At 38.4% G+C, this 21,438-nt stretch overlaps 1 protein-coding gene across 4 annotated transcripts in view; it reads left to right on the forward strand.

Moving 5' to 3' along the window:
• The window catches only part of ZPLD1 (zona pellucida like domain containing 1), a 157,595-nt gene that overhangs the window by 127,286 nt on the left and 8,871 nt on the right, over nucleotides 1-21,438 (forward strand). For all 4 annotated transcript variants that reach the window (XM_074816816.1, XM_074816818.1, XM_074816817.1 and 1 more), the window contains 6 exons: nucleotides 6,689-6,802; nucleotides 11,962-12,182; nucleotides 15,585-15,766; nucleotides 16,869-16,941; nucleotides 20,099-20,196; nucleotides 20,838-20,918. In XM_074816816.1, the coding sequence (XP_074672917.1) occupies nucleotides 6,697-6,802; nucleotides 11,962-12,182; nucleotides 15,585-15,766; nucleotides 16,869-16,941; nucleotides 20,099-20,196; nucleotides 20,838-20,918 (761 nt within the window). In that variant the 5' untranslated portion in view covers nucleotides 6,689-6,696. The remainder of the gene's footprint in view (nucleotides 1-6,688; nucleotides 6,803-11,961; nucleotides 12,183-15,584; nucleotides 15,767-16,868; nucleotides 16,942-20,098; nucleotides 20,197-20,837; nucleotides 20,919-21,438) is intronic.

Below are 21,438 nucleotides of genomic sequence, written 5' to 3' on the forward strand. Positions count from 1 at the left end.
AGTTGTAAGTGATTAAGTTTAAATAGATCTAGTAAGTCAAGATCTCTGGCTTGTTCAACAAATAGTTGTTCAGGTTTTTTATGCTTTAATAACTGTATTTCCCTAATAGTCTGTCGCCTTGGAAAAAGGTATTATGCTACTTTGTATAAATCTCTTGGAAATATTGCATATAGTCATATTCTTAATTTGATCACTGCTTCTCTTCTTACCTCATAAATACGCAATTAACTTAGTTGCTTTTCAGACGAGATTAAAAACTCTCAGTGCATCCAAGGAGTTGTTGTAACAATGAAGACAGACATGTATACTAAAGTACAATGTTTAGAAGATTGTTATGAATGTTTTGAAGTGTTAAAATCTAGGTGTTGTTTGGTTTTTTTGTTTTTGTTTTTTTTTTTTAGTTTTTTTTTTTTTTTTTACAGCTTATTGGCAATATGGTAATATTAAATTTCCCTAGTCTTTAGGCAGGCAAAAAAAATCAGTCTCAGCTGGGGTTTTGCCTATCCAAGGCTATGAAATGAAGCTCCAGATGGACCTATGCTAGTGTGTATCTCTTTAAGCACACCTTTTGCTGATTTTCTAGGCTGAAGAGCACTGCATGGCTGTAAGGCTTCTATTATTTACCCAACATACACATTCAAGTCTCACTACCAGTAATAAGATTCACAAAAAAGACACAGGTCTTTGGGAACCAGATCTAGGTTTTCAGTCTTTCGGTGTACAGCATGTTTTAGAATGGTTATTTCGTTTCAATCCATAAGCAAGCTATGGATTGCTTCCATATAAATATTTTATGGTCTTGAATTTCAGTTTCCTGCATAGTATGCTGGTCAAAATTTGAAGTCTTTCAAATTAGAGTCTAGTGATTTTGGTGTGGCTTCATTTTGTGGAAAATTAATATCCCTTTCTCAGTCCCTTTGGCTTTTTTATCCTGTGAAAGAGATTATTGTAAAGGACTGGAAAATCAATCAGAATTTTTTTTAAATCGTAGAACCAAAGCAAAAGCTTTGTATATTGTTTTTAATAAACGGTACAAAAATTTATTCCCCAGTCTCATTTTTCTTGGACACTGTAGGCACCTGCTGGATTCACAAAACGTCTTGGCATTTGAGACTGTAGCTAAAATTTGGTCTTCATCAGGTAAAGCTCCTGTTTGTTTCTGGTGGAAGTTTGATTAAGGAGGGACTCCAAGCTTTGACCCAAAGCTGACGTAGTATGGAGCTAATCAAGGACTCTTGTTTTTAAATCTCAGGAATTGAGTGGAAATATATGACTAGCAAATAAACATGGGTTATTCTAGGACCAGCTAATTGATACTGAAGGCAGCTCTATGCCTGACTATGTGCGTGTATTTAATGTGTGGCCTTGCGTAGTCCACAACTGCTCTTTGTGTTCTGAATAGCTACAAGAGAGATTAATTTACCTGTTTTTGTACGTTCTAGGGTGCACTGATCTCTGATATTCTTAGTTTTATTATTTCTGCATATAGGTTACATTATTACATTTGCAAAGTAATTTTGGGAACATAGAGTCTGTTCACACAGATTTAGCTCTGTCATCAGCTTTAGTCCTCTGTTTGGGAAACTGCTGACCTTCAAGATATACGTGTGTGTCTCTGTGTATATATTTGTCGTGTATATACGTGTGTGTGTGCATGTCTGCATATATATATTTTTGCAGGTTTTGCTTGGTGTCAGAAATGGGATGGCACTACGGAGTCTGAAATCAGAGAAATCTGTAAGAAAAGAAATTCTGTGTTTCAAAGTCTCAGCACCAAAGATTATCTACAAGCAGAGGGAAACTTTATAGTTGAAATGTGTCTTAAAGTTCTTTGCATCTGAGGTGCCCATTTTTCTGTAACAATCCTTTTGAGAAAAAGCAGTTATTACCATTTGGTAGGCTTGTCTTCAAAACAGATATTATAAAGATCCAAGTCCTATTTTATCTGCATCAGAAGAGTCAAGGAGATAAAGCAGAAGGCTTTAAAACGTGATCTGGATAATTACAATGGGATGTACAAGTTAAGGAGAAAGTTCCACCGAAGAACTTGAGGTAGAGAGGTATTCTTCTGGTTTTATTCACTGGGTTACTTTTAAGTGACAGCAAATGATCTAATACGTGTCTAGAAGCAAAGCAGTTCGGGAAGACCTGACAGCAGTACAGTTAACGTACTTCACAACTATTCACAACTTAAATGCAGGTGCAGAAGCAAGTGTTGACAGTAAGATGAATGTAAACCAAAAAGACAAGGAACTATTTTGTTATGAGATGACTGAGAAGTACTCATTCAACTATATAATGATAATTTGAAAATATTTTTATGAGTAAAAGTAGTAATGTTTCTATTCCATTACTTGTAGAGACCTAATGTACAATGCTGGAGAGCATTTAGACAGTTACTAGATATGTATGAAAACAGTTACAAATGTTCCACCAGCTTTATTACGTGCTTATCACATTTATAATTTTCTTTCAGAAGTTTTCATTATTACTATTAACTTTTTTTTTAAAGACTGACCTGGTCAGAAGGCATAAAGATCACCATATTATTTTGTGGAACTGCCACACCCTATGAGTGAAAGATAAGGAACAAGCAGTCAATTATAGGACGTTCTTCTAAAATACAGGATGAATATTTGAGATAAGTAATATACTCAGAAGTCAAAACTGGCTCACAAATGAATTTCAGTAAAAATGTAGGGCTGAATCAGTGAATGCTGTTCACAATTGAAAATTTTTGAAGATCTTTTTCGAGAGGATGTGTGAAGAAGATATATGAACGTTGGGTGATAAGAGAGGAAATAAGAGGGAATCTAGGTAGGTCAAACCACTGCTTCTCCATGAAACTAAATTCCTAAATTAACTGCAAAATGGCTTTTTTAAAATCATAGACATTTTTACTTTGAAGTTTTGTATGGGTTTTCTGACATGGTGAAGTTTATGAAAGCAGGGATAAGGGCTTTTTAAAATGGTAACAATTAAATTGAGGACTGCATGTTGCAACTCCCACCTCTTTGTACTCTTCAATGATATGCGGCACAGAACAATAAGACCTGCAGTTGTGATTCTGCTGAATATGTAGACCACTCTGGTTCAGCAGAGGTTCGTACCCTGACTATTTCAGCATTCTGGAAGTTTATTCTAATTTGATTACACTGAAACCTGGATATGTTGGGCTGTTTTTCCTTTGAATTTACTTAGAAACCTCCATGAAGAATGGTCTTTGAAATTCTTTAATTAACCATATTTGTTAGTTCTTTAAATCCCTGACTGTCTCTTTTGTCTATACCTGGCCTTTAAAGCTCTTTTGTTCTAGTAATGCCTGAGATATTTGTCATGTGAACTTTTTTCTGTGGTAATGGAAGTCCTGCACACAGATTTTTACCTTCACCCCCAAGTCAAGGGAAAGAACAGTTCCCTTCCTAAATAAAATACCAGACCTTGTTTGGAAGAAATCCTTACTGGGTGGGTGGAGGCAGAAACATTTGGAAGTAAAATTATTTAAGTGACTGTGACAGGATTTTTGAGGTGATTTGGGCATTTCAGTGAGACTAAGCACTACACTGTGAACGTCATAACCAAAACATGGTAAATCATGTAGACATTAAGATCCTTGAAGATGCTGAGCACGGAAAACCGTAGATGAGGTCTGGAGAATATAGAAGAGACCTCTTAGTACATCTTAGTACGTCAGTGAAACCTGGTATAGGTTTGTCAGTTAAGAGTTTCATGGATAGAAAAGATTGCATTTCCCTTGCAGTATGTGTTGGCCTCTTTGGAATCATGTCAGCCTTCTTAACAGCCAAATATATTTGCTACTAGACCAAAGAAGCACTTTTTTTTTTTTTCTGTTTTTTTTTGGAAAGCACCAGGAGCTGTATTCTTTGAAAAAGGCTTAGAGTTGCGTAGTAAATTGAAGAAAAAGGACAGATATGTTCTACATAAATTTGTTGACTTCTGGATTATAAATCACCCTACTCCTGACCCTTGCGTAGTACCTTCCTTTCATTTCATATTCATGTAAAGGCTATAAGATTATGATGTTTCTGTTACTATTTTGATAAAACTTTCATGTTTCTTTAATTGGATGAAATGTTCAGCAGTATTAATATGGTACAAATCTTTTGGTTGGGATGCATTACATGTTCAGGGGACTTAAGTTTTAGAAATTTCTGTTGAGAAATAAATTGCCAGAGGCCTTTAAGAACAGGCTGGAAAAGCAAGAATGACTGCCTTGATTCTTGCTGGGGTGGGCAGATAGGTGAGGCTGGCCTCTCAGGGTGCTTTCTAGACCTGCAATTCACTTGAGAAATGAAAAATAATGCATGTTACTAACTTATTTAACTGAAATCAGCAGTAATCAGCTCAAGTGATGATGTGGGTTTGCATGTTGATCCATATGCAGAGGAGTCAATAGCCAGAAAGCAAGTAAGATGTTATTGGTTGTGTTAAAATCTGACTTGTTCCGAATACAACTAGAGAACTAATGCTATAAATACTTACTGTCTTAATTCAGCTTTGTTCCTTAGCAATCATCTCTCCTTCCTCTGAAACACATCAGCAGAAGTTAAGTTTAATAATTAAAATTTTAGAATTTATTGTAAGTTCTGCTTTTCATCTAAATAACAGCCACAGCTTTGTCAGTGTCAACTTTCATTACATTGTTTTCAAACAGGTTTTTTTGGTAGCAGAAAATACTGTGGCAGTTAGAAAATTGAAGTCAGATTTAGACCTTGGTAAATTGCCCTTGATTTATAACATTGTAATGGACATCAGAAACCAGCTCATATACAACAGAACAGTAATAGCCACTTTATTGATGTAACTCTTGTACAAGCAGAGGTAAGGCTTCAGTACACTGGAGACATGCCAATTTTCCAAAGGAAAAAATGTTTCTTTCAAAATAAAGTATGAATTTTTGTAGTAAACAAACAAAACACTACCTTACTTCTCCATCTGAGAGTAATGGAGAGGGTGAGGAGATAATGAAAATACAGAGGTTTCATAGCAACCCAGTTAGAAATTTTATTTTCTTTCTTATGTTTTCACAATTCTTCATCAGCATTAGCTGCAAGTGCTGTCAACCTCCACAGGAATCTAATGGGGAAGGAGCAGAGGGTCAAAGAATGCTTTCATTTAGAGTTTTTTATCCACCTGAAACTAAAAGGAAGTTGCACTGTTGCTATAGGGCACACTTTGAGGAAGTTGTGCAGAACTTGCTAGCAAAACTGCTTTTGGATATGATAGCAAAAGCTACACCCAACTTAGAAAACATGCATGCTTAGCAGGGAGCTGGCGTTTCAATTCTCCATTTTTATTCCATGTACTTCCAAGCAGAATTACACAGTGAATGGCTGGACATTTGGACATGCCTTTGACTTTTTAGTAGAGTTTGGCTCAGTGTTTTGTTGTAGGTTGTTTGCTGACAGAGAGCACTTGGGAGTCTCCTCTATGGGTCTGTCCTTCAACACAAGGCTTTAAATCCCAGGTTTGTGTACTCTGTGAGCCTGGTTTGAAAACCAGTGGAAGCAAAACTAGTGGATGCTTTTCTATTCATTTGAGTAGACTTTAGCTTAGACCGTTATGTAGCTGTGAAGATCCAGTTAAGAGTGAGGATTTGTCTCAAATGTTTTCTCTGTGTGCTGTTGCCAGCTCTTCTCAGCAATGCATGACAGCCACTTGCCATGCTGGATATGGCTGCATTTAGGTGTGCTGCATCTATGGAGTTTACAGATGTTCTTTGTTCTGTCCACTTGGAGGAAGGTAATGATCAGCATCTCTGTATCTATAGTCTTAGAGAAAGCAAACTTCCTAAATTTTAAAATCAGTTCCTGTCTAGGCAAATGGACAGCATTGCTGCATTTGAGGTCCACATCAGCAGAGATATTTTCTAGGATTACACAATCTTATCAATTAAAAAAAAATAAATCAGTAACACTTAGATTCAAGGATAAAAATCTCAATATTTTAGGATATTTTTGACAAAAGCATGAATCAGATATTTGTTTGGTTGTGCTAAATACCACACGTATTATTACACCTTGGAGTTCTCCTCCCAAGAAGAATAATTACCCAAGACACTAGAAATTCATGTGTTCTGATCTCCTGGTCTGGTTGCCAGATATCATTCAAGTAGATGAACGTGTCTGTGCCAACCCTGTACATAAGCTCAATGCAATTGAATGCATGCTTCAAAGAACAGATTTTTGGCAAGTAGATATGAACTGATTTTTATTCTAGGACCTTGAGCCTGAGAATTGCTCAGCAAGCCATTTATCTGTATGGTTTTCAAGGACTTGGCTAAAATAAAACTATTGTTCTATGATGTCTTTCTCAAAGAACTTTTACATTGAAATTCCAAAAAAGCTGTTGGAGTTTAAATATTTAAGCAATCCTAATCTATCAATATGTTTTAGGGATTTTTTTTTTCTCCTTTTCTATCATCCTTGAGTACCTTTTTTTTTGCCACGAGTTATGATTAAAAGCTGTAGAAGTTAATGGAAATTACACATTACTCAGAAGTAGAGAAATGGGCCCTGCTGCCTGTGGCCTCTTTTCCATAAGCTTGTGAGCCTTATCCCCAGTTCCGTTGCTGGAGACCATCACCTCCCGAGTGGTTAAATGTCTGCAGTAAGCATCTTTAACACAACGAACAGATGTGTGTAATAACCACCTAATGTTTTGCTAGGTTTTGCAATGGAACAGGTATGGTTACTGCTCCTGCTGACGATTAAAGTGCTTTCAGTGGCTGCTCAGTTCAATGGATACAACTGTGATGCTAACCTCCATAGCAGGTTTCCTGGTAAGTGTTTAATAGACTTTTTTTCTAATGGCTTCTTTATTGTCTTGGTTCAAAGCAGTGCTTATTTTTAAATACAGAGCTTTAAATCTGTCTGAAGCCTGGGGGTACAACTCTACATTAAGTGAGTGTTAACTATGTTGGTGACAATGAAACTCCCCTAATGTTGCATTTTACTTTCTTCTTAATTGCACAATGGGTCAAATTCAGCCTAGTAGTAATGAATACAGCTCCCCTCACATCAGTGGGGTTTGACCTGCACTTGCCAGAGGTTTGTCCAAGAAATTCAGCAGAGGTCATGTTGTAAATGTTCTCTATAGATTTAAGAGTCTGAAACTTCTAACTGTGTTTTCCTTCATGTTTTATCTGGGTAAGAGAATATAATTATGTCCTTTTAGTGAAATAAAGAAATATATGTCTATTTTTGAGCAAAATTAAGTTGATGACAAAATTTAGTGCCTCACTTCAACATTAAGTGCTTGGTTAGGGACAGGTGAAACAATGGAATGTATGATGTACACTCATGCCTCTGTGAGAAAATGGGAATTAAGTCATTTTGGGGACATCAAATGTCCGGTGCTGCTAAAACGATGAGAAACAGAAACGTAATTTCAGTTTTAGTGACACGCGTATCAGGGTTTACTCAGATAAAGAATGCTTTTAGTCTCTGTTACATTGCTTATCCTTCCTGCCTCAGTTGTTTTTTGGACAGAATAATAGTAATAAAAAAGGCTGTGACTACTGTCTTGCTCATATCTTGTGTTTCTCAGGTAGCAATTGAATTGAACAGTATAGTAATGAACTCTCTGTAATACCTTTCAGTGTTACTTTCTGAATAATAATAGTTTTGATTTTTTTCAGGAAGCATCAGCTCTTATGAAACTTAAGTCAGCAGAAAGCCTACAGTCTGTTTATTGTTTCCTGTGTTATCACAACACTGCTAGGTGCTTTGTTGACATAAAGAGCAACAGTGGGTTTGATCCTTTTTCATAATCGATGTGAATATGAAGAGCAGAGAAGACATGCAAAGAAGATCAAATATGTTGTCTCCATCCCTGACAAAATCACTGTTTGACTGAGCATTTCACAAACTACTTCTTTTTTCCCCTTCTTAGGTAAAGGTTTTACAGGCTGGCCTCAAAAGTGTGGGTGAATTGTGCCCACCTGCCTCAGATCTATCTTTCGTAGTTTTTCATGTAATTGTTTTTGTTTCAGGCTTCTTGAGAGGATTGCAACAGCTAGAGGGAAGTTTAGATTCCTCTTTTTGTGCTTTTTAAATTTTTCTCTGGTCATTTTTGTACCAGCCCTGTGCCAAGGTTTTATATTTGCAATGTGATACCTGTGAATTGAATCCAGCTCTTATTGTGGGTATTTAGGGGGTCTCTTGCAGTTCTGCCTCATAAAGAAGGGTCATATCAGATTCCATGTCTGCCAAATCTCAGGGACTTGGGAGAAAATCTGTTTAGGTTACAAGTAAACAGATTATTTTTTTCAGATAAATGCTAATCACCCCACACTGGTCATAGCAGCTGAGAGTAGAGTTCTGCTCTTTATTGTTTGTGATCTTGGGCAGTAAAGATTCAAAGGTTGGAATTTAATCAAGAGTCCTAGTGCTGATTTTGAGAGCTAGGAAAGAAAAATAATTCTGCTTGTTGGTCATGCATTTGAGATGGAGATAAAAACCAGAATACCCTTTTGTCCCCAGATTTGATAGGTAGTATTTTAAGTATGCAGAAGGGACTGGTATGTAATGGGCTGGGGCTAGTGGAGCTGAGTGAGGCTGCTGGAGCTCTGTTTTCTGGGTTCAAGAACCCCAGAAGACAGGTGAGAGACCCTCTTCAGGGAGAAGGGGCTCACTCTGGCTACACTTCCCCAGTGCTTGGCTCAGGCTGTGGCTTTGAGGGTGCTGACCTCACTGCCTTCAGAGTTCAAATGTAAGGGGAGTGGTAGAGGTCAAAAAGGAGAATGCATCAAAACAAGTGTCTCTTCAGGCTGAGATACTGCTCATAGAGCCTGGCTGTGGATAGACTTTCTTTCTGTTCCTTATTTGTTCCACATAAGAGATCTTTGTTGTTTTCAGCTGAAATTCCAGACATGGGACGAGAATGGACTTGCTGAGGTTTGTGGTGTGCAGATACCAGAGAAGCCATTGGTTTTGAAGTTGTCTGCTCTTTTTCTTTAACTGTTGTGAAGAACAGAAGTTGTCTTCAGCAAAGATGAGAAATTAAGCCTTCCTAAAGGAACCTTGGAGCTCATCAATTTTTCATTTGTTTGTGCTTTTATCATTCATTGCTTAGGTGACTTCTTGCATAGGGATGGTGCTGCATAAATAGGACGATAAGTAATCAGGCAGGACTTTTGTTCCTGCAGTTTGCAGGTTTGTTTTAGAGTGTAGGTATGCAATAGCCAGCAGGGATGAAGGAAAAAAAACCCCATATTTGGTAGATTCAAAGTCCTGTGACTTTTTATACCAAAAGCTCCATGAGTATGTAATAAGGTTAGATCTTGCTATCCTTCAGAGTTACCTGGAGGAAAAAAGCTTAGTTCTGCCTCGCAGTAAAGCGTAGCTTTTGAGGGATGGAGCCATAGCAGTCTGGCTGTCTTCAGATGGGAAATGAATAGTTTTGATTCAGGGGCCTCTTGCTCTGAGTACATGCTGAGAACTTAGTAGAAGCTAAGAAAATATTGCAGCTCTTTCACATACCCTATGCATTTTAATTCACTATCAAAGCCATGATTTGATTAAAGAGGAGGCTCATGCAGAGAAGCTAGTTTTGAACTATAAGTGTCTTTGCATGCTTATTCTGGTGGAATGACTTTTGTCAATGGTATTCTGTGGCAAACTCTTGTCCTCTGCAGGTTTTTTGCTGCCTGGTCTGGGGTGAGTCTTGGCAATGTTTGGAAGGGTACCAGGGCAGAAGTGAGCAGTGGAGCTGTCAGCATTTGGTTCAAGTTGCCATGAGTCCGTCCTTGATTCGAGATGGTCTCTGTTACTGTAGTATCTATGTACCTCTTGAGCTTTAACCTGTTTTTTATGTGACGCCCCTGTGAGTACTGTTGACTATAGGTAGCTTGTGTGATTTGAGTCCAAAAGAAGCCAAGTGATTTGCCTGTATGGAATCTCTGGCACAAAGAGGTCATTATATTTAAGGCCTTATCAGCTGGGTGACCTAATCTTCAAAGCATTGCTTCTCTCTTACTCAGAAAACCAGTAACTTTTACTTCAGGAATGCAAATATTTTTTGTTTAATCTTATACATATATAGGAATAATATTCACAAGAAATGACCTAGATGTTTAGCATCTAAAGAGGCATAAGTTCTGTTTGCACCTGGTTTCATATTAATTTCTGAACAAATAATGTTCTTTTAATTCCAGAGAGGACTAATTTGGCAACAATGCTTCGTTGTAAAGTAGTGGGCAGAAAAGGTTCAGTCTGGAAAGGTTGTTTATCATCCTGCATGGCACAGAGATGGTTTTTGTACTGTATGGTCTCATTTCTCTTAGTGTCAAATGAGAATTTTGCAAGCGGTAATGGTACCTTAACAGGTAAAGTAATATCCTGCTTTTTAAAAGGCTTGAAGTGAGTTATAAAATTAACTGAGCTACTTTACATTTCATCCTGCAATTTGTTACAATCTGACTGTTTGTGCATTTGTCCAAGCAAGTGTAAAGGTGTACTTCACCATTTGCCTTTTTGTACTGTTCCCTCTACCTTAGTATACCCATTAAATGGATCATAACAGTCCTCATGTAGTGAAAACCAAGGCATGCTGCTGCTTGATCTTTGTATGTTGTATTAGTAGAGTTATCTATATGTACAAACCAGGAGAATTTCATGCCAAATCACTTCAACTCCTGTCTTACCTCCAGTACCTTTCTGCCCAAATTTACACCCAGTGAGTAAAATTTATCACCACATTAGCTCAGGACTGAGTTTAGCCTGTTATTTCCTGCACTTGATTGTTTTGGCTTTAAAGCCACCATTAAAGCTGTCTAAATTAAACTGCTTGTGCTCCCTGTACCATGGGGGAAGAGCTGGTTCATTGTAATAGAGATTTCATTTCCTCTCTGTTGTGACAATGCAGTGAAACAATTCATTTCAACAGGCTTAATGGTATAGTATTGACTGAAGTTGTTCTGCAATTTTTAATAGCACTTAATCTTTAAGCAGATGTAATAAACGAGTTGTTATATAAAGGAGTAATGTCTGTGTTTAACACGATGCAGTATGTCTTTTTGTAAAGCACTAAGGGAGAAAACCGAAATAGCCCCCCCATCATCTACAGGCAGAGGAGAGTTATGGAAAAGCTATGTTACAACTCTAAAGCCAAACAAACTGTTGCTTGTGCCTATATCCTAACCTGATGCTTTTCCATTGAAGTACATAAAAATCTTCAGAACTTTAAGTAAAAGGTCAAATTCATCCAAGAAGGTTTTTTGCTGCTGTTCAAAAATTGATCAGTTGTAAAAACTGCTGTTTTCTAGGTCTTTTGTATTGTCATAATGTGCAGAATGAAAGATTGCAAGATGCTTTGTAGTATCGATCATTGTCTTTCAAGAGCCAACTGATATTTTTGTTAAAGCTAAAGTTGATGGTTCTTAAAAACAACCCCAACTTTAAAGATATCATAATAAATTGTTCTGATACACTGTTGTACTTCAAAGTCTGCACAGCCTAAGACTGCAGTCTCATACAAAGTGGGCTCCAGACAACCTCAGACAAAAGCACCCAACTTCCATGCTAGAGAGGGCTGGAAGGTAGAGCTCGGCCTCCTGAGTTTCTCAAAATCACTGGAAATTTCTTTTCCAGAATGGGGCTGTTTAATCAGACACCAAATATTTAACCACTTGCTGTTTTCCACTCTATTGCAGTGCTTACTAAATGATTTGCTGGGGAATTTTAGAATAATGGTTTTTGTTGCGTGGTACACTATGTTAGTATGTTAATTCTTGTTTTTGCTTTAGTGAAGTTGTAGAGTCAAATCCATTCTTCAGATTAATCCAATTCTGACCTTTATATTCCAATATTTTGCGCTGACTGGGGTCTAAAAATTGATTCAATCAGAAGGTACAACACTAGACTAACTGCTACAATAATTATATGGTGATTAGTTGAAATACATCTTCTTACAATGTCTTTCCCTGTATTTTTCTTGCAGCTGAACGAGATATCAATGTTTTCTGTGGAGTACAGACAATTACTATGAAGATAAATTTTTGCACAGTTCTTTTCTCTGGTTATTCTGAGACAGATCTGGCACTGAATGGGAAACATGGGGATGCCCACTGCAGGGGTTTCATCAATAACAACACCTTTCCAGCAGTGGTCATTTTCATCATCAATCTGAGTACTTTGGAATCCTGTGGAAACACTTTAGTGGTAAGATGAAGTCAAAGTGAACTTGTAACATGGCTGTTTATGCATAGGATCAAGTGAATGGCTTTGACAGCATTGTATTTCTTACAGATGTTTACTTTGTCTTGCCCAGTTAGCAATATATTGCATACATCAAAGAATGCCAGAGAAAGTCGGTAATTTATAATGAGAAAATGTAGTGGGACACACATTTGTACTCTGATTAGAAAGTATATTTTTAATTTTTTTTTTCCCCAGTGGAAAAATTAGATTTTTCCATGCCATTTTAAAAAATCTTGCTGAACATGCTTTAAGTTTTGCTGAAACTTTTCAAATACCCGCTTGGAAAATGGAAGTAAAATATTTTTAAAAGTGGGTTAGATAGAGGAGAGTTATAGTCTGGTACCTACTTCTGTGCTCTCATATGAGAGGGGCTTGTTGACTGATCTTACGTGTTTTGTGATAAAGTGATGACTTTAGGCTGAATGTCACAGGGGACATAGTCTGTCCAGAGAGTCCAACCCGTATGTCCTGGTTTAGCCAGGATAGGGTTAAGTTTCCCCAGCAGTGGGGAGGAGCTCTAGCCGGGTTATTCAGATACCATGCGGACGTCACATCCTGGCGCCGAAGCAAGACGGGTCGGTTAACACGTGTGTTGTGCCATCACGCTTCTCACTGCTGTATTGGTAGATATTTTGCTCTGTTCATTGTTATTACTGTTATTCTTATTGTTATTTGTTGTGTTGCTGTTGCTCTGTTGTATTAAACCTCTCCTTATCTCAGCCCGGGGCTTTGTATTTCACTCTCTCTGTGGGGGAGGGGCAGCGGCCACGTTGTCTCAGACCCCGGCAGGGACTAAACCACCACACCATAGTAAACACCTCTGCTAGCTGTGCCATGAGGTGTTGCACCTTCTTGGAAGATCTCAGCTCAGTATGGAACTGCCTGGCAACAACCTGAAATTTTCAAGCAAATTTTGAATGTTTGACACACACAAAAAAAGAATGACTAACATAAGCATTCAATTAATGACAAAAAAGTCAAGATGTGGGACTGAAGTTCAGATTTGTATGTTCAACTCTGATCTCTTAGTGCATGGACACTCTGCGCTACAGTGTTTTGCTTGGTGGTGTGCCTTCAGTGTCTACATTTTATGTTGCTGTTTCATGTACGGATAATGCACATCTTTGTACAGCTAATGACTAAATCTAATCCTTAGCTGTGGGTGAGTTTTTGGAACCAGAATCTGATCCAGGAGCTGACTTTGAAGTCTGTTTTGTACTAGTATAATTTCATTTTCTTCAATGAAGCTATCTCACTCTGAATGGGGAGAGAGGGGAAAGGCAGGTCTCAAACATTCTAAACCAAGGGAGAGGAGAGTTGTACCGTTTATGTGTATATCACACTGTACAAACAGTGATGACTGTATCAAATTATTAATACCTTACAAAACCAAGTGTAAACCGTATTATTTTTAAGGCTTATAGTCTATCTGGAATTTATGCTTGCACTTGATGATACCTGTCAGTTTTTATAACAAACCCCCTGCTTTGTTGCTAATAATTTTGTGAAACTGGGCTGAAATGTTCGATATGCTCTGTGACCTGTTTGCCTCAGGCTTTCTTTTAAAATTTCAATGAAAACCAGTTCATCAAGTTCAAGATTCTCATTTCCCATTTTCCCTGAAAAGCTGTAGCACCTCCATGACTTGCAGTAGAAGAATTTGCCAGGAAGTGACTTCTTTCTGTTCCCATGCAGTTGGTCACATTGTAAACTCCCTGAACTTGCTATTTGATTATAATTGTAAGAGCTTGATGTTTTAAAAAAAACCAACCCAAACCCCAGTCTGGTAAGTCCAAATAATTGGAGCTCCCCATGAAGCCCCCAACAAGGCTGCACAAGATACAAAGACAAAGTAGCAGCTGCGAAAAATATAACCTAAAATTCCCCTCAACCTCTCTGTTTATGCATGCTGTGCCACCAACAAAGACAATAAAGGAGCAGGGAGTGTTTCCTGTCACGTTCCCCACACCGGAGTAGTACAATCGCCTACATTTCTTGTCCGTGTTTCACAGACTTCAAACTCATTTTCAATAAAAATAAAGACAATGACAACAGTTCAGGCAGAACTCAGGTAAAACCAGGTCTGTCTGTAACATGGCAGATGCAACTTTTTTGGGAGTGGGGTGGTGAGGAAGCTAAACAGAGGTGTAGTTGGCTCTACTACCTTAGTGCTCTAGCCTATGTTTTTTAGGCAAGGAGTAGATCCTAGGACATTTGATCTTCATAATTTTCCTGCCATTTAACAAATGATTAGGTATGCTGTTGGCAAGGTGGATGGCTGCATCTATCTTCTAGTTGTTTTTTCTGTAGCCAGAGAAATCAAAATACCTGCTGTGTATCCTGTGCTACTTAGTGCAAAACATGAGTTACAACTCATGTGCAAGGATGATTCTTCCATAATGAAATATCTCTTTAAGAAACTGTGTATTCTAAAGCTATTGAAAGCATCTGTTTTGCTAATACAGTTACACAAAAGAAATGTTTCAGTGGAAGTCCAGTGCCATGTTTCTTTGCCTTATTGTGTACGTGCCGACTGAGACAGTAATTCGTGAAACTTACCGGCTGTTTTCAAACCACCCCCTTATTCAGATCAGTAGCTACAGATGGAGTGGGGGTGGGCTGCTACCAGGAGGAAAGAGTGTCCTTCAGTTTTCTGGAGAGCTGCGTGCTATTGCTGGCTCTCCACACTCTGAGCCTGAGCAACACAGGCTAGCACGGTGTCCAGGGACTGAATTAAGGTTGCGTTGGCATTAAGGTTGAATTACTTTTCAGGTCTTGCATTTCTGACAGTGTTTCTTTGCACACAGTTTACAATTTAGATTTAGAGATGTATAATGTATATGAACACAGAGTTCAGCTGTTTGGCTTGTATCTGCTTAGAAAGTACATTGGTTTTGATGTGTCAAAAACAAAGCTCAAGAGAGTCAGAGTATTGTTTCCGTGAATGAAATTGCTTGTGTATTGGCTTTATTATTGTATATGGAAGCTCATTTTAAGCTAATATTTGTTAACTGTAATAGAAAATTTCCTTCAGCTTTTCCCAGTAAGTCATATGAATTCATTGGGAATGCTCAGAATAAAAGTACCTACCAAAAAATAATGCTTCCAGGATTAATCAGTTTTTTTCAAGTGTTGCTCAGGTCTGTGTTTTAAGAACAGGGATATCACTTGTGAACCGTATATGCCTGATTTTGGGGAAGTGAAAAACAGAACACAAAGAACATATCATTAAAATAAATTCATTTTTGAAGGATTTTCTGAAGATATCTCTGGGTAAATAATGGGCTAAAGCATGAGTCGTCTTAGGTATTTTTTGTTCCAGTTAATTTTCTGATAATAGTTGTTTTCTGTCTCCCTCAATAGGTATCCTCAGCTCGAGGTATCAATGCTTATGGAAATACCTCAGTGGTACAGATAGGCAATGTTTCAGGCTATATCGATACGCCAGACCCACCAACGATTATCAGCTATTTGCCTGGACTTCTGTACAAATTTAGCTGTAGCTATCCGTTGGAGTACTTGGTTAACAATACTCAGCTTGCTTCGTAAGTGTGCTTTTCATTTCTATATGTTTCATTCCCATGTTTGTGTAAGCCCATATGTATGTGTATATATGCATGTACACCTAAATATATGCATGCCATAGCAGTATTGTCGACATAGTCGACATAGTGTCCACTAGACCAGGTTGCTCAAAGCCCCGTCCAACCTGGCCTTGAACACTGCCAGGGAGGGGGCAGCCACAGCTTCTCTGGGCAACCTGTGCCAGTGTCTCACCATCCTCACAGGAAAGAATTTCTTCCTTCTATCTAATTTAAATCTACCCTCTTTCAGTTTAAAACCATTACCCCTCATCCTATCCCTACACACCCTGATCAAGAGTCCCTCCCCACCTTTCCTGTAGCCCCTTTAAGTACTGGAAGGCTGCTCTAAGGTCTCCCCAGAGCCTTCTCTTCTCCAGGCTGAACACCCCCAACTCTCTCAGCCTGTCCTCACAGGGGAGGTGCTCCAGCCCCCTGATCATCTTTGTGGCCTCCTCTGGACCTGCTTGAGCAGGTCCGTGTCCTCCTTCTGTTGGTGCCCCCAGAGCTGGACCCAGCACCGCAGGTGGGGTCTCAGAGAGGGGAGTAGAGGGGAAGAATCCCTTCCCTCACCCTGTTGGCCACACTTCTCTTGATGCAGCCCAGGACACTGTTGACTTTCTGGGCTGTGAGCGCACATTGCTGGCTCAGAGTCAGTTTTCCATCCACTAATACCCCCAAGTCCTTCTCCTCAGGACTGCTCTCAGTCCACTTATTGCCCAGCCTGTATTTGTGCTTGGAATAATAGAGAGCAAGAGAAAATATTTCCATGAGTAAACCTTGTACATCATGAAAAGTGGGTTCCTTTTTGTCACTTTGCCTCTCTGCTAATTATTTTTCTGATTCCTGTTTTCAACAGTATCCATTACTTTCTGCATAGTTAAGGTCCTGTCAGTGTTTCCACTGTAAATTCCTCTTTCTGAAGTTTATAACCCAAATACGTAAATTAACTCCTTGTGATATGACTCATTGAGTTTTTTAATGATAAAAAACCCGCTGAAGTATATAAACAGAAAAATAAGGTATCTTTCTTCATGATGGTTTTTGGTTTCTGGTTCTGTTGTAGGTCATCAGCTGCTATTTCTGTAAGAGAGAACAATGGTACTTTTATCAGCACTTTGAATTTGTTGCTTTACAATGTGAGTATAAAACACAGTAGTATGACCTGAACTAAATTAATCTCTGCACTACGTGGGTACAAGCTGAATTAGAAGAGCAAAGTATGGACTCCTCTTCATTATTTGCTCTTCCCTTCCCACTTCCCATAAGCAAGGCGTTTCATCCAGGCATCTTTCATCTCTGAATTCCCTTGTCCTTTTTGTTTGCATATGCCTGTTGTATTTATATGGCTGGTCTTTGAGGACACACACAGTCTTTTTGTCCTGTATTTATACAGTTTCTCAATTTACAGCTCTGGCTTTCAGTTTGTGGTGCCACATAACTAATCATTTGTAGTAATTACAATCATACTCCAGAGTGCACACTTGTGTTTGCATTTATTGTTTATGTGTGTGCATACATATTACTCTGTGTGTGTGTATATGTGTAGGAACATTGTACTGATACAGAGAGTACTCTGTAGAATTCTGTAAAAATATTCCAGACCTGTTCCCTTAGCAATAAACTGTAGCACTTTTGCTAGGGTATTTTTATTCTCAAGCCTCATCAGAGTGTTTTGGTCATCTGTAACTGTAGTGAGGGATGTGGGATTTGTTCCAAATCTATAGCCCACTGCACTTGTTGCCTCATTCTTTGGACTTTCAAGATTTTAAGGGTTAATAATTTTAACAGCTTTCAACTAACACTTCTTCCGTATGTTTTAGATAATTTAACTTGAATATGCATTTTGTAAAAGCTTTTACTATGTAAATATGGATGGCAACAGTAAAACATGAAAAATGCACGGACCTCTACTTAACATTAATCCCTGAAATGATATTTTTGTGTTGATTAAAACTTTTATTCATACATTTTAAATACCTGATTTAAATATCAATTTTTCAATCTATCAAGCATCATTTTTGTAAATTATGAATCCAATTTTTTTGCATTATTATTCATGCCATCATGATGCTGAGTTATAATTCATGCAACTGATTTAAAAGTCAATGCTTTATGCTTTGAACATAATGAGCTATAAATATTGTAACAGGACATTTTCTGACAGCGTGCTTAAAAAAAAAAATCATGTTTGCTCGATAGAGCAGAGCTCCAAATAACAACCTATGATCTGTTAAAATGAAGATTATACTTCTCTCATTTTTAAATAAACCTGCGACCAAAAAGATGGGGCAGGGTGAGGGTAACCAAACTTCTCAGTTAGGACAAGCATTGGCCACCACATGGTTGCTGCCTTTCAGGGCTCAGTTCTGCAAACAGCCAGGTATAAATGCTATTGATGCTCAGACTGAGGACATTTTTTCCTTAAATACCACATGTCAAGGTGGGCTTTCATCCTCCCTACACCAGTGAGTTTACAAGTTGACCATGAACAGAGGTGACTTATCCTTCTGATTTCAGTTGTATCACTCTAGTGAGTAGCACTATCATGAATAATACTGCTAAGACTGGCAGATTCAAGTGGTAGGTATGCCCTTCTGGTTCACATCTTAGGGCTGGGTGTACACACAGGCAGCTTGTGCATTGCCTGCAGTCTGTCTGGTTGGGAGTGCTGCTTGGGACACCCTTGGTCTTGTGAGCGCTGATTCTCTGGGCTCACTTGGTCCCTGTTAGACAGTTCTGGTTTGGGGAGGGGCCTCGAGGCCCCTGTCCACCCTTGGTATTGGTGAGGGGTTGTGTACCGATGTGACTCTTGACTGTGAGCAGCTGTATTTCCAAACATCAGCTACAGTGTTATTTCCTAACATTGACTCTTCATCTTCTCAGCTCACCTCCATCTTCCCTCACAAGGTGATGTTTACATTTACTTTGTGGTGTTAGCACATGTTATTATTAGGAGAGACAAGAGGAGGCGTCATGATAGGGTCAGAGTTTAATAGCAAAATGTTTAATGGGCTTGCACACAGCCTAAGTGGCTATGTGCTTTTAGGCCTTCCTGTAACGGTCTAAATGCATATAAACTATTTTTTAAGAAAAAAAGAACTACTATGGAATGTAATAGTGAGGGACTTACTGTAGACTTTTTAATCAGTTGCAGAATATGTCAAAGCCACATATTAGAGAAATGTAAAATTAATTTTAAAGGTGTCAAATTTACCTGATCTCACTTGAATGAATCTTCAAGGACTTGCTCTGTGTATGTCACAGAGCTGCTCTGTGTGTGCATGTGTACCTCCCAATCTCTGCAGCATTGGAGGCCTTGAATATTGGGCATGCTGTGAAATTTGGAATTGTTCCTTTTGAAAAAATACTTTTATGTTTGTGCTTAATCCTTCTTGTTGCTGTCAGCTGCTGCTCTTGGTCTTGTCTGCCATACTGAACCCAGTCAAAATTCTGTTTTACAAAATTTTTCTTATGTATTGAGTGTTTTGACCTCTCACAAGAGGTGCCAATATGCTTTCTGGATTAGCACCTATTTGACATAGGTGATGTTACCAGTAAGTGCAGTTTGATATGCTGAATTAACATCTGTCACTCAGATAGATTTCATGGCTTTGTTGCCAAAGTGACATTAATGGTTCAGCCTTTGAACAAGAAACCAATAGAACGGCTATATCTATGTAGTAGTATATGAGGAATTTCCAACTTTTTATACAGGCTTCTTGAAACAGCTTTTTAAAAATATTAGAATTTAAATGAAAATGTTTGTTACTTGTAGTCTTCAGCAAGCCAACTTCCATAGAAACTACACTTTGCATAATGGAATGTGTCTGTTCTCCCAGACTACAGCTTAAGATATATAAAACCTGGTGGCATTGCTATCTCCACTAAATCAAATAACCTTAACAATGTTTCCTGGGAAGGGGTACACTGTGACAACTCAGTTAAACTCCTCCTTTAGAAAACCACAGTACCTGCTATGTTTGCCTGTAGGTGATGGGAGACTTACTGAGGTGTCAGTGAATGATACCTTTTCTTTAATCACCGATCCAACCACTTCATAAAATCATAGATTCCCCAAAATAGTTGCATAGGAAAAGGCCAGTCAAGCGTTATTCATCTTCACAAACAAACTTGTAGGCAAATGCTCTGGCACTGCGTTTTGCTTTTTTCCTTATGGAGGACAAAGTAAATGACTGTCCTACATAGAAAAGTCAGAAAAATGCTCATTCTGAGGATGCAGATGGGTTGTTACAGTGGGATTTCTGGTACACTGAGGCAATGTTTGTTTTTCAGGATTCAACCTACAGCCAACAGCTCCTTATTCCAAGTACAGGTTTACCTTTGAAAACCAAAATATATGCAGCTGTAAGAGCAACCAACCTTGATGGCAGGTACCATAAAGGATGCTATGTCTTGTCTTGCTTGCTGTTCAGCTCTTGGTGTTGCAAATTTTTGTGATTTAGAAGCAACGTCTTTCCTCATAGCTTTTTGTATGTCAAAATAATGGTTGGTATTTGATAATTGCTGCCCTCAGCTGGAGGGTATCAGGTCCTTGATGGTGAATACATACCTTGCTGCTGTCCTCATGAAAGTTTTCCTGAATTATACTTTAAATTCTATATTGTTGTTATTTAAGAAAAGGCATCTGTAAGATCAAGTGAGAAACTCTGAGGCTTTTAAAATTGGGATGGTTTTGATTTCTAGTCCTATGTGGCCATAGCTTCTGAGAGGAGGTATACAACATGTGTTGGTATGGTGGTTGACTTGCATGAAACCAAGTGATTTGATTTATACAATTCTGCTGCTATGCTGTGCTGTTTAGTTTTGTAAGTAGTGGGAAGAAACAGGTGATATACTGGGAATGCAGGATGATTTTTACGTAACCTGTTAAATACAGTAACTCAGCTTCAATGTAACAGCCTACATTATCAGTTTGTATGCTTGCCTGTACTGCCTTTTAATCTTATCTCACTCTCCACCCCTGCTCTTACATTGCCAGTTCCCCTCATCTATCACTTTCCTCCCTGTGCAGGTGGAATGTTTTGATGGACTACTGTTACACCACGCCATCTGGTAATCCTAGTGATGATGTTCGATATGATCTTTTTTTCAGGTAGGTCCTATGCAAACCCAGTGTTTTGTGGGTCCTTCCTTTAAAAAACAGTTATAAATCTCTCTAGTAGTGCTGTTCTAAACTGCCTGGAAAGTCTAAGCAATATTAGCAGGGACGACCGAGGACGAGGCTTACAGATAACATGTCAGGACTTATCTTGTTTGTGAACATAATCATAGAAGCAAGTGTGTGTGAAGTGGTAAGAATTATGAAGGTAGAGAAACATATATCCAAAATGGCTCTACTAGAGATACCATAAACACCCAAACTGAATGGCTAAACTGGCCTTTGTTTTACCAAAGGTATCCTTGTAGTGAATGACAGTGGTATAAAACATCATAGACTGCAGTTCAAGAAAGCAGTTAAGCAAATGATGAAAGATAAATAGATGCTTCTGCTTCTACTCCCAGTAATAACATTTATTTGAATTGGAACTTTGAAAAACATCTTGGAAGTCTCTCAGATTAAATCTTACCAGTGACGATTGCTGAAAAGATACTGTCTTCATTTGGAGTTACCT

The sequence above is a fragment of the Strix aluco genome, chromosome 2 (assembly GCF_031877795.1).
Source record: "Strix aluco isolate bStrAlu1 chromosome 2, bStrAlu1.hap1, whole genome shotgun sequence".
In the NCBI taxonomy this organism is placed as follows: domain Eukaryota; kingdom Metazoa; phylum Chordata; class Aves; order Strigiformes; family Strigidae; genus Strix; species Strix aluco.